Genomic DNA, 13700 nt, shown 5'->3' on the forward strand with positions numbered 1-13700 from the left:
TATTTAGAATAAAAATAGTGCTGCCTCACGATTAGTCGCGACTAATCGTTTGCAGAATTCAAGTTTTTGTTTACATAATATATGTTGGTGTACTGTGTATAATAATTTTGTATAAATTCAAACACACACATGCATGTATATATTTAAGAAATATTTGCATGTGTATATAAAGTTTTATATTTTTATATAATTTATATTATATATAAATATATATAAATAGTTATTATATAAATATATATTTTTCTTTAAATTATACATGCATGTGTATGTATTTATTTATACATAATTATTATACATACACCAACATATATTATGTAAACAAAAACTTTTATTCTGCAAACGATTAGTCGCGACTAATCGTGAGGCAGCACTAAATAAAAAAACATTTAAAACTGTGTTAGATAAATAGTTATTGTAATATAATAATATTTTAAAGACAGCTGATTGTTTACAAACTTAAATAATTGGCTACACAGTGGACTTTTACAATTTTTGCTTTGTCTTATTTCTCTTAAAATTTTCTGGGGACCCCTGAAAAACCCCTGAGCTAACACATTAACAACGTTAGCAAAATACAACCTCATTGTAAAGTGTTACAGAATAAACTTTTTAGATATTTGACATATTAATTTTCAAGAGCAGCCACATCTAGAAACATCTGAGGATATTCAGGAATAAAGAGATGAGTCATGTGCTAATAGGTGTGTGTTGGGTTAAAACAGTGTTTGTGAGAAACATATCTAATCTCGCAGTAAATTCATCTTTCATCTTATATCCCAGCATCAAGTACACACAAACACAAACTCCACATGGTAAACAGGATAATGTTCTGATGGTGTGTTGGACGTAGCCCGGTCCCCGAGAAAGCAGGGAAAACACGGACGCTCTATTCCCGGAACGTCCAACACAGACCCTCTCTTCAGCCCAACTAACCTCACTGAGGGTGTGTGTGCATGTGTGCGTGTGTGCACACTCGTGTGTGTGTGTGTGTGTCTGTATGATGAAAGAAACAAAGTTGCAAATAAGATAAATTCTGTTAAAATTGTATCTGCATATCCCCGAAACATACTTTGTGTATGTGAGTGTGATTTGTAGATGAACACAGCAACTGTGTGTGTGTGTGTGTGTGTGTGTGTGTGTGTGTGTGTGTGTGTGTGTGTGTGTGTGTGTGTGTGTGTGTGTGTGTGTGTTGGTGTATAAGAGGCGTTCTGTCTGCAACTTTACAGCCTCTCACAGACATGCAAATATTTCCAGAGGGATTCAAAATGGAAAACACAAACACACACATTTAAATTAGCATGCTCAAAACACACACACAAAACATTAAAAAAGCCCATATAAGAAAAGGACGTTTTGTACTTACAAACATAAAAACAAGGACATAAACATTAAAAAACACACACAGACAAAAACAACAATCAAACTCACACACTATACATTACACAACATCTTAAGACTGGCATGTCTGTCCTGTTTGTTGAAATTTGTGCGTGTGTGTGTACTCACTTGAGGGTGTCGCACAAGCTGGTTGAGATATTTGTGGTAAACTCCATCCCTTCATGTTGTATGCTGATACCTGAACATAATAACAGGTGCCCTGGAACACACACAACATCTCTCATTTCATGTAATTGGCTTAGTGACCTCTTTATACAACATCTGTTAACATGAAGTCAATTTCAACTTGATTTACTCTGAAACAAATGTTCCTGGTCGTACTCTGCATGAAAGTGTCCTCATTTATATGCTGAATTATTTATCATTTGAGTGTATGCAGTGCTCATAGTTTTACTCTGTATACTAACCACTGTGAGTTCAGTGATGTCATACTGAAGTTGAGTCACATCTTCAATGACCGTCTCACCCAGCAACGGGCTAAAAGAAGGAACGCTGCTCCAACCCACTGAGATAGACACAAGCACATGAGATTCATCAGAAGGGTAACCTACAGTAAACTCATGACAGGTTTAGTCCAATCGGGTGAACAGGTGTGTCAGGTTCACCTAAATTCACTCTGATTTAAAGGGGACATATCATGAAAATCTGACTTTTTCCATGTTTAAGTGCTATAATTGGGTCCCAATCTAGAAAATGTGAAAAAGATCAACCCAGTAACTTAGTTTTGGTAAACCATTCTCTGCAAGCATGCAAAAAAATAGGTCGTTGAAATTTGGCTCCCCTTGTGATGTCAAAAGGGGATCTTATTATAATAATACCCCCCCTTAATCTGCACTATCCAATCACGGCACTGACATTTAGTGCAGAGAGAGAGAGAAAAAATTGACAACTCAACAATTGAGTTGAGTTTCAATTTCAATAAATCACCATTATGGTGATCAGAGTTTGCATTTCATCAGCTCATTTGCATATGAAGTGCAAAACCCAAAAACGGCAAAAAATTTTGCGCACACCTATCCACCTTATTCTTGACGTAAATGTGGGTGCCGCCATCTTTGACTTCCGGTGAGCCACTAAAGCTAATGCTAGTCGTATTGCAAGGGACACGAGTGTACTGTTTTGACTGGCTTTTTAATGTTTATTACGAAATCCAGGAAGACCGGCATAATTTGTGCAGTTAGGGGTTGCCATAATAGCTGGTACAAACACAGTAAATCTCTACAAAACATTTATTTTAACCATAATACACGCACAAGAGCTGAATGTGTATGTTGCGTACATGCACCCATGATCTGTATCCACACATTTATTCAGTAAAACCTTTCATAGAAACTGCCAGTAAACAATAAATACAATAATTATTCAAAAACAACTAATATTATGCTGATAAAAATATGCTGATTTATTTATTCTGCTACTATATATTATTACAAAAATTTTATTACAGTACAGAATATATACACATAAACTGCTTATTAGTTAATGTTTATAATAGTTTTTAATTTGTTTGCACATACTTGTTATGTTTTAAATGAAAACGCAAAAAAATTATTTTAAAGTAAGCAAATAGTTTCGTAAGAAGTGCGTAAGAAGCGATGTAATAATATTTTCATAAAACTAAAACAATACTGAATAAATGTAATAGTTTACATTACATTACTGTGTTTATAATGGTTTGTTTAAATAACTTACAATTAATTGAATGAGAAAGATGGTGAATGTCGGACCTTGTGAAGCTTGATGTGTCGCCATAAAAACTCAAACAAGTCGATTAAAAATTGCCGTTTAAAAAACCACACACCAGGAAGACAGTAGTGATATTTTAAACCATCACCGGAAAAGGTTAAAAACACAAAATCTTGGTCTATTCCATGCACAAACACTCGACTGACTTTCCCATTGTAAAGAGACTGGTACTGTATGTCTCAGTGCTTTTATATTCGTGCATAAAGACCCGTCACCTCAGAGCAACAACATGAAATGACTGAATGTATCTTCATACGATATATCAGGCCACTTCTTAATTTTATCCTTATACATGGCAGGTGAAGTAAATATTTACCATAACTGTTTAAATCATGTTTTATGAATGCTCCCACAACATCTTTTCTACCAGATGGCTATTGAAACAGACATCGCGCACAAAAAAAGGGAAATACGTCACATTTCGTACTTTCGTGTTTGAAAATAAGGTGGATAAAGTGGCAAATTTAACATGCCATTATAAATTATCTTTAGGGTATTTTGAGCTAAAACTTCACATACACACTCTGGTGACAACCAAGACTTATTTTACATATTAAAAAAGTCTTATAAAATGTCCCCTTTAAAACCTAAATGTGTGAACGTAACTGTATTTAGTACACTAAACATGACTGACAACTGCAGATTTTGGAGTCGTGGTCAAGTGTGCTATGATGTATGTTTTTTTATATATTTTGCTATTCATTTGGTGGCACAGATGGTGCTGAAATGACTGATGGTGGGGTCAGGGGTCACTCACCGCGGTATTTGGTTATAACAGCAGAGTTGTGACAAAGCGGCTCTTGAAAATAAACTCTGAGGCTGGTGCTACTGCTGACAGACAGATGGACATCGCTTGGTGGTTCAGGAGGACCTAAAAACCAATCACACATTTTAAATAATATAGTGCACTGCAGCAGTTGTGTATGTGTCTGTGTGTGTAACTCACTGGCATGCGTGTATCCCGTCTGCATGCGTTTGTAAAGGCGGAGCTTCCATTCCCATGTCTTTAGCTGTCGCTCTCTGTTTGACTCCTCCCTCTCCTCAGGTTCCTCTCCTGTTACCTGGGTGGCCAGCTCAGCGATACGATGCTCCGCCTCTTGCACCAGCGAGGCCAGATGAGATGCTCGGCCTTCAAGGCTTAAAACTAAAAACATTTTTAAATGATTATTTACACAATAACTGATTTTTCAATTCATTTTGTTAGTTTAAAGAAATGTTATAACATGCTGCTTTTTTCTGTACATTAAAGAGGACATATCATGAACTGCTTCTATCAAACTAGAAAATGTGGGGGGAAATAGTTGGCTCCCCTTGTGATGTGAGAAGGGGATCTTATTATAATAATACCACCCCCTTAATCTAACCACAGCACTGCCATTTAGTGCAGAGGGAAAGAGAGAGAAAAAAAAATTATTGACAGCACAATTGAGTTTCAATTTCAACACACCATTATGGTGATCAGTGTTTGCTTTTCATCAGCTCATTTGCATTTAAAAGGACACACCCAAAACGGCACATTTTTGCTCACACCTACAAAGTGGCAATTTTAACATGTTATAATAAATGATCTATATGGTATTTTGAGCAAAAACTTCACATATTTACTTGAGGACAGCAAATATATATTTTACACCTTTAAAAAGTCCCCTTTAAGAAAAAACACATATGAAAGGGGTCTATAATTAATCTGCTTTAACTATATGTGAGGCAAAGCTTGAAATTGATTTAATTTTCTAAAACTACCCCCCCCCAATACGTTCTTAAATGTCATTTGTGTTTGCATTTAAATTCAACTATGGTATGGCACTAGGTTTGACCTTCATTTGTTGGCATGTGTCATAACTCTTGCAACAATACTTATGAAGTACTCAAGAGCACTTGAGTAACACGCCGCCATCTGTGTGTCTATGTGTGAGAGAGTAAAAGCCTTTTTTTCTTTCTCGAGTATGTGATCTTGACACTTTTATCTTTGTGCGTGTATGTGACCCTTTGAGTGTGTGAGACATGTTTGATGTCTGTGATGTGAAGTGTGTTTATATAAAGTACATTCAAGGCTCTTATTAAAACTGGTAATGACATGGATTACTGTGCATCTGTGTGTTAATACTTCATCAAAGCCAAGCAGCTGAGTCTAATGGTGGTTTAGAGATCACGCTCCTGCAGAACTAACATGCAACCTCTCCGGCGCTTCTGGACAGTCCGACTGTGGTTAAGGGAATAAAACGTCGGCACTTTTGCTATGTGATTTTGGCTATGTGGTGTAGAATTGGCTTCTATGTATTTGAGCCAATTGATGCCACAACACACCACACACAATTATACAGTTCACATACAGTCTAACAAACCACATTAGTACAACAGGGTGGAATCTGGATTGCAAAATGCTTGAACACATTTTTTATTGCAAATTGTTGTAAAACTGATTGGATGATCCATGCTCATAACCAGTGATGTTAACAGTACAGTTAAATACTATAGATTTTCTTCAACATATGAAGTTTTTTTGCAAATGTTCAAAGCAGTTATGTGAAAACAAATCTCATCTTTTATGTAGTATATGAATATTATGTTGTCTGGACAATCTATCTATCTATCTATCTATCTATCTATCTATCTATCTATCTATCTATCTATCTATCTATCTATCTATCTATCTATCTATCTATCTATCTATCTATCTATCTATCGGCATGCAATGATAAAAAAATAGTGTGCCGATACCGATATACGATTACTTACAACGACATCAACCGATAAATACCGATAGTTTTGCTTTTTTAAACAGTACAATTAAATACTATAGATTTTCTTTAACATATGAAGTTTTTTCGCAAATGTTCAAAGCAGTTATGTGAAAACAAATCTCATCTTTTATGTAGTATATGAATATAATGTTGTCTGGACTATCTATCTATCTATCTATCTATCTATCTATCTATCTATCTATCTATCTATCTATCTATCTATCTATCTATCTATCTATCTATCTATCTATCTATCTATCTATCTATCGGCATGCAATGATAAAAAAAATAGTCTGCCGATACCGATATACGATTACTTACAACGACATCAACCGATAAATACCGATAGTTTTGCTTTTTTAAACAGTACAATTAAATACTATAGATTTTCTTTAACATATGAAGTTTTTTCGCAAATGTTTAAAGCAGTTATGTGGGGAAAAAATCTCATCTTTTATGTAGTACAGTTATGAATATTTTGTTGTCTGGACTTTTTTTACTTACAACAACATCAACCGATAGTGATAAATACCGATAGTTTTGCTTTTTACTCCTTGTTTTAAAGTACTATGTTGTACAATCCTAAAAGATGTACAAACTGCAACAATTGGGCCATGCTAGACTTTGGGGGGAAAAGCATTTATTTGCAGATAAAAATATATCGGACGATATATCGGTGCATCCCTAATATTTTTATTTCCAGTAGTTAGAATGATTGTGTTATTTACAGTGGAGTCAAACTTACATATATAAAAATTAGGACCATTTTCTTTTTGCATAATATAATTTGTCTTAATTTAATTAAGATTTTCAAGTGAAAAGGTGATTTTTCAGTTTTCTGATCGAAAGGTTAAAAAATGTATGTGATTTTTCAACAATTTTCTTGAGGAACACTGGACAGTTTCAGTCTTCAATCTGTAATCTGTATTAAATTGCAGATAATTGTTAAATCAAATTATTATAAATAAAAAAGTAATACTAAATTGAACATTAGCAGCCTTTATCATATTGCTGCAGCCACTATTTCACACAACCCACTAGCGACTACAGCATTGTTTTAATGTATAGCATGTGGCATGCATCTGTGCATTAAATACATGCTTTTACTTTATGATTCATACAATAGGGGCCCGTGCGTCTGTGTATGTACTCACAGTGGGGGCTCTCTTTGGCCCCGGCTCGCAGCAAAAGTTTGGCCATAGGGACGTTGTTGGTCATGATGGCGATATCAAGAGGCAGCAGACCTTCACTGTTCGGTGTGTTGAGGTCCAGCTCTTCCAGACTGAAGGTGCTCAAGAGAGACTCCACCACACCCAGCTCCTGATGTTCCACAGCTTCAAACAGAGCTTCATTACCCTGAAACTTTACACACAATCCCAGATGTATCACGCTGATGCAAACACAAGCAGGAACCTTACTTGCCATACAGAATCAAGAAACCCTTTAAGCTATATAAGGTTATTGTGTGGAGGTTTCATTCTTGGTTCTTTAGATCAGCGTTTTGGTTTCTGGGTTCATAAAAAGTTGCGGTTCATCTCACCATGGTGGTTTTGTGTGGATGGTCTTTGTCCGACTGGCCCGGGAGCACAGGATCGTCCAGAGCCAGGTTTGCAGTGCGAAATTTTCCAGAGAGGTTTCTGTAAAGACGTCGCGCTGCGTTCGGAGGAGACGAACATGACGAGCTGGAATACTTGCGGGGAATCAGAGGATGAGGGTCTGGAATCTGTTGAGTCATTTTGGATTCGGCCCTAAAAGACAAATGTGACAGAATGTGATCACTTAAAAAAAATAAGAACACAAGAATCCATGATCTTATGGACTACTTTCAGGGCCAGATTGAATTTTTTAGCTTTTTCTGCTGTAATTTTTTTTGGAAAAATCTGTGGAATTATTTTACGTGTTTTAAAAAGATATTAAAGAATTTAAGCTGTAAATATTACAAAATTGCATCTAAAACATTTACTTTTTAAATGCTTACAGTGAAAATGTATACACCAAACCAATGAGTCTTCCGAATTAAACTGGACCAACATAAACCAGATAATGTGTTAAGATAGAATTATAGTTTGTTTTTTAAAATATTTTTATATAAAACTACATATATTATTGTTTATAGTGTTATATATTATAGCAGAATAGAAAAACTTTTGTTAATAATTTCTCATTATGAATTAAGCACGTAATTTTAATTCAATTTCAATTCAATTTTATTTATATAGCGCTTTTCACAATACTTAATTGTTTCAAAGCAGCTTTACATTAATAGAAGCAGTAAAAGCACAGAAAACGACAGATAGCACAACATAATACACGATAGCATAAGCAGTCAAATTTGCTGCGGCTATAACTCGACATTATAAGCGAGCGTATTACTAATGTAACGTCTAGAAGAGGAAGCTAAGTTAAGCCCAAGAAGGCTGCCTCCCCGGGGTTAAAAAAACCCCTAGGAGAAAAAAACCCCGGGCTGTTTAGCCGTAGAAATAAAAAAAAGTCCTAGGATGGAAAAACCCTTTTTACAACGCAATGTAAACTTTATATTAATCCTAACAAGAGCATTCGTCCTGTAAACAGATTTGAAATGATCATGTGCTGAGTGTCGTGTCACAGACGATAGAGTCAAGTGAGATCTCCTTAACTCTGTGGTTTTATTTCATCTTGAATATGAAATGATTGGTGCTCTTTGTCATTGCAAACAGCACACGCAGAGTTTATGTACTGCTTGTCAATGATGGCTACCGCTCACAAACACACACAAGCACGGGATATGTGAGCTTCTCAATGACAGGCATTAAATCCCACAGAATTCTGCTGAGTTTTCCGTGGAAATCTGCGGGTGCGGATTCTGTTTGGGCCTGAATATTAATAAACAATATATGGATAAATTACAACCTGTTCATATTTGTGTATTATTGGACTGTACTGGTGATACCATGGTTTAGTGGTGGTATCAGATAATAATACTGTGGTACTTCATATACTAAAGTAGTTTCAAGGATCTCCAAGAATTACCATGGCATGTCAAAAACAAAAAATACCACAGCAAAACACTGCAACTTTACAACTTAAATCAAAACTTAAAGCATGCACAAACAGCCATTGAATATCTAAATGTATAATTTTTCTTACATAAAACACAAAAAGCTAAATGTTGATGACTGAATCTGTCAGTCTCTCACATTAAGCTTAATATCTCCATTTGTGCTCTGCGGAAGTGATTCGGACCAACATTAGTCAATTTACGATGTGTTACGAGTTTTTGCCCGTCACTACCACACAAACATCAAGCCTTCTTGCGTAAAACAAATGAGGAAATGAATTAATTGAAAAGTTCCTCCTTGAACTCTACAACCATCACAGATGTCCTCGTATCAGGACGTCCCCATTGTCTTCAATGGACACAGAAACAGGCGAACACCTCTGATAATAACGTGGTTATTTTAACAGGCAGGTATGTGGTGTGCCCAGATAAAAGTGGGTATATTTGTGGCAGGCAGATCAGTTTCAAAGCCCGTTGATCTCGGGGCTTAAAGTTTCTCCTCTTGTGCCGAACAAACGGGCTGCCGAACGGACGGCACACACTCACATGAAAGAACGGCAGATGAAAGCGCGAGGGATAAAGAAAGACAAGAGAAACAGGGACGCCACATGTTAACACAGCCGCTTCAGCGCCCCATCAGACCAAAAGTGACAGGACGCACAAGCGCACACGCTCGCCCGCGCTTATCACACAGCTTCAGAACGATCTGAATGTCTGCAGGTTAACGTGAATAAAACCTGAATTTTAATGAATAAAAATATGTATGGCGTAAAAGAAGATAAAACAAGTACAATTCTTTGTACAATAGGCCAGGTATTGTCTTTTTGCTTCTATTAAGGCACACAAGATGGCAAACATTCCCAAATAACGCTGGAAAACATGAATTATCAGGTTTTCACAAACATGTACAGTCCATGCCAGCTGTCATTCAAAAAAAGAGAGACATTCCAAATCTTAAAAAATCTAAAAAACCTAAAATGTTCAACTCTAACATTTTATTGAAATCGCTTAATTGACAAAATTCTATTAAACTTAGTCAACGCAAAACAGAAGCACACATATACGCAATTATTTACGTAAAACACGTCGGCTGCGACGTCCACGCAGGCACGCAGTTAGGGAAAAAGTCTTCAAATATCTGGGGAGTGTGTTTGGCATCACAACAAGGCCTCATCAAAAGGCACGGCAAAATTTAGCCCCCCACACACACCCACAGACACACACAAATACGAGCACATTTAACACATCCAGTGAGCCAAGGCTAAATGAGAATAGGCCATAGTGTGGAAAATGTCCTGAGTAATGCGTCTGTCTAAGAATAATAGTCACCGAGAGCGGTAGGCGCATATAAACAGATGCGATCCTGCGCACATGTGCTCGTGTTGAGCTGACTGCTGGTAAGAGATTTACTCTTTACCGTTTCCCCGAACACATGCTCACATTTACCTCCGAGATCAAACTCTGTCCGATGTGACTGCTAATGCGTCTGCTAAATTATCTGCCGTGTTTAAAGAGAAACAATGGGCCGAGCCGGAGAGGGCGTGCAAAGTATTTTGGTCACTCGTTTGAAGTTACAATCAGATTCCATCTGATGTTGCTATACTGAAACTTTATTGATGGTCTCTTAATGCACTTTTAAATTTACAAAATTGTTTAAGATGCAACAATGTAACGCATTTTTGACACTTGTGGCATTCCATAGTTTTAATAAAGTTTCTAAAATGTGGACTCACACGCATACAATTGCGAAAAGCACTCTGATTCTTTTCATAACAGTCATTGATCCCATCGATAAAAACAAGATGTTTGAAATACATTTTGACAAACGAAAATGAAACGGGGTGATCTCCCTCTTCACTTTATGAAAAGTGGGTTACAACAGAGGAAAGGCAGAGGGACTCCGAGAGTTTATATGTGGCTGTAAGAAGGAAAGTCTGAAATTTGATTCTTGGCACCAGACAGACTGGAGGCAAACAGGCCGACCAGCCAAAATTCAGAGGGGGAGTGTGTGTGTGTGTGTGTGTGTGAGACAGTAAGCAACAGGAGGGCAGTCAGGACAGTATTACCGATTAGAGTTTGTGTGTTACTAGGGTCAACACAATCCCACTCTCTCTTTCTACTTCAGGCCTAGTGGAGCCAGTCTAACCCCTCGACCTCACACACATACACACACACACACACACACACACAATAGAGAATCAAAGCTAATCAGTTGATTCCCTCTCTGTTTGAAACACATGCCGACTGCTTCACATGTCATCACTGATTTTCAGGGAACAAATGCTTTCGATGTCAATGCAAAATTAAAAGAAAACTAAAAGAGAATTTAGTTTTGCATGCAGAAAATTAAGCCCGCTTTTCAAGACAATCACATTTCACTGCCAAATTTGTGTTACTGTAATGCACTTGATATATTAGATTCATATTATACGATAATTACTAGATTACAGCAATTTTAACAATATTACAATTAAAAACCACAACACAGTGATTTATTTTATTTAAATCAACATAAATGAAAAGCAGTACAACAAATATTATCGTGATTATATAATAACATTTTCTTGACATTACAGTAATGAAATTCGCCAAAGTAACACTTCTACGATGGCGGTATCATTCACGTAATTTTGCAGTGACAGCATGTTTATTATTAAATGTGCATTTTGTGTTTATTTCCTATTACGGGCACGTTGGCACGTTTGCGTGATCTTGCTGTGGGCATATGTATTATAATCCCATCAGATTAAGAGATTAACCGCGGGAGTATTTGCGTGCATGCGGCGGTATGCGCATTGTGTGCGCGTGCTGTCGCAGCAGTAGTCGTTCCCCTGTGAGAGCGTTTGCTGTGTTGAGTTCAACTGCCCGCCACCTGTTTGCCCCCCTCCCTGCCACCCCAGGGGGCAAATCTCTCTAATTCTGATGAGCGGAGACAGAAGAGCGTCGCCATGGGGATGTTGTGCAGGGGGACGAGACGCTCATGTGAGAGCGGGATCAATCAATGTATGAATGCGTACGGATGCGTCTTTGTGCATCAGCCCCATACGTGTGTGTGATGTTAGGCCAGTCTAAGAGTCACTGGCGACAGACAGCTCGGCGTGCGGGAGGTGACGGGGAGTCTGTGTGAGTCTCCGTATGGCTGCGAGGTCCAAAAAAACATGGGGGCCCAGCCCTCATCATGCCCAGCCAGGGTGGCTACATCCTGGGGACACGCCGCCCCGAGACTCCCCGGAGTTATATGCGTTTCTGGAGCTCGGCTCCAATCTGCCATATGCCGCCCGAACGGGAAGATGACCCAGATGCGGTCACCAATATATGTGAACGACCACTGAGGGAAGCACATAAACTCTTTCAAAACACAAAGAAACAAGTCATTAAATGGAGTTTTAGTGCTCACTATCCCAGGTTTTCAAAAGCTACGTGGGAAAAGTGTAAGACTTTTGAACTTTGGTAATACCTTGTACTCAAAAGTGTTTTTGCTGGTCACAGAAAAACATTGGTGCAAAGTTTTCTTAAAATGAAAGACGTAATATTGTAATTATGTGCATGTTTATTATGTCCTCCAATAAAAGCTATCAAATTTGCATTTTAGACTCAGAATTTATGAGTTTTGGAAATTCAAAAGCCGTGGGATAAGGGTGTAGGGGTCAGCCATAGCTGGAGTCATGATGTCTGCAGAGAACAGAGGGAAATTTTGACTAATTTGATGCTTTCAGATCCAACATGGCTACCCTACAGTGTGTAGAGCCAACATGGCTTCCCTGCAGTGTTTAAAGTCGGCATGAGTGACCTGCACTGCACAGATGGAGTGAATTCAAAAACAAGAGGAAGATGTGCAGAATTTAAAAGAAATTCATTAAAACAACTTTCTAAAAAAAAACTTTAGAAGATAAAAAGTATCAAACAGATCTTAATCTTAGATCTTCATCAGGGTTCCCACACCTTAGTTAACTTCAAATTCAAGGACCTTTCAAGGACTTTCCAGTCCGGTCCAATACCCTCAAAGTCAAGGACTAAACGTGGGGACACATTTCAAGTGAGAGCAAAGTTACATTGTGTTACTTTTAAGATACATTGTTCCTTTTTGAGGGAACTCGCGCTGCGTCACTGGGGTGACACTTTATGGATGCCTCCAATTGTAAGTCCGTCTGAATTCAACCAATGGTGAGGCTTAACGACAAAAACAGGGTGACGTGGGAGCCAGGAAGTATATCACTATCTGAAATATTGCCAAAGACGGCGTTACAGGGATGCAGGAAGTATAGCAAGAGATGCAGCGTCTCGTTCCCTTCTCAGGGAACAACAGTTACATACATAACCCGAGACGTTTTCATGTGTCAAACATAACTATGCAAAAAATAATTTTGGTATGAATCAATATTCGATATAAGCATTTAAAGCGAACAGTTTAGCACAAGTGCTTAAAATGTCAAGAATTATTATGATATTATCCTACATTACTTTTTCCAGGGTTGTGACAATTAATCGGGCAAATGCGCGTTTTCTCAATGAATGAATTTGAATGAATTATGGTGAAATGCCCCCACATTCAAAAGCCAGGGGGCGCTTTCGTGCAGAAACTTAATTTGTGCCACAGAAGAAGTATCATTACAAACAGTATTCCAGGAAATATCTAGAGGCGTATTTATATCGCTGTTCTTCAGATTGTTTTAGGTATTTTCATGATAATAGAGAATATTTTGAATGATTGTGTTTGACGAGTGTTGCTTTTTTAAATGCACGTTATAAACGAGTCAAATTCGTAGTGATTTTAG

At 37.5% G+C, this 13700-nt stretch overlaps 2 protein-coding genes across 8 annotated transcripts in view; both read right to left on the reverse strand.

Annotated features, from left to right (window-relative positions):
* LOC129425815 (immunoglobulin kappa light chain-like) overlaps positions 1-13700 on the reverse strand; it is a 688217-nt gene that overhangs the window by 314734 nt on the left and 359783 nt on the right. The window lies entirely within an intron of this gene.
* The window catches only part of ankfn1b (ankyrin repeat and fibronectin type III domain containing 1b), a 75551-nt gene that overhangs the window by 19874 nt on the left and 41977 nt on the right, over positions 1-13700 (reverse strand). For all 7 annotated transcript variants that reach the window (XM_055181376.2, XM_055181378.2, XM_055181380.2 and 4 more), the window contains 6 exons: positions 7429-7636; positions 7043-7250; positions 4091-4288; positions 3902-4015; positions 1806-1903; positions 1507-1597 (listed from right to left, as the gene is read on the reverse strand). In XM_055181376.2, coding sequence (XP_055037351.2) covers positions 1507-1597; positions 1806-1903; positions 3902-4015; positions 4091-4288; positions 7043-7250; positions 7429-7636 — 917 coding nt within the window. The remainder of the gene's footprint in view (positions 1-1506; positions 1598-1805; positions 1904-3901; positions 4016-4090; positions 4289-7042; positions 7251-7428; positions 7637-13700) is intronic.

Source organism: Misgurnus anguillicaudatus, chromosome 25 (genome assembly GCF_027580225.2).
Source record: "Misgurnus anguillicaudatus chromosome 25, ASM2758022v2, whole genome shotgun sequence".
Lineage (NCBI taxonomy): Eukaryota > Metazoa > Chordata > Actinopteri > Cypriniformes > Cobitidae > Misgurnus > Misgurnus anguillicaudatus.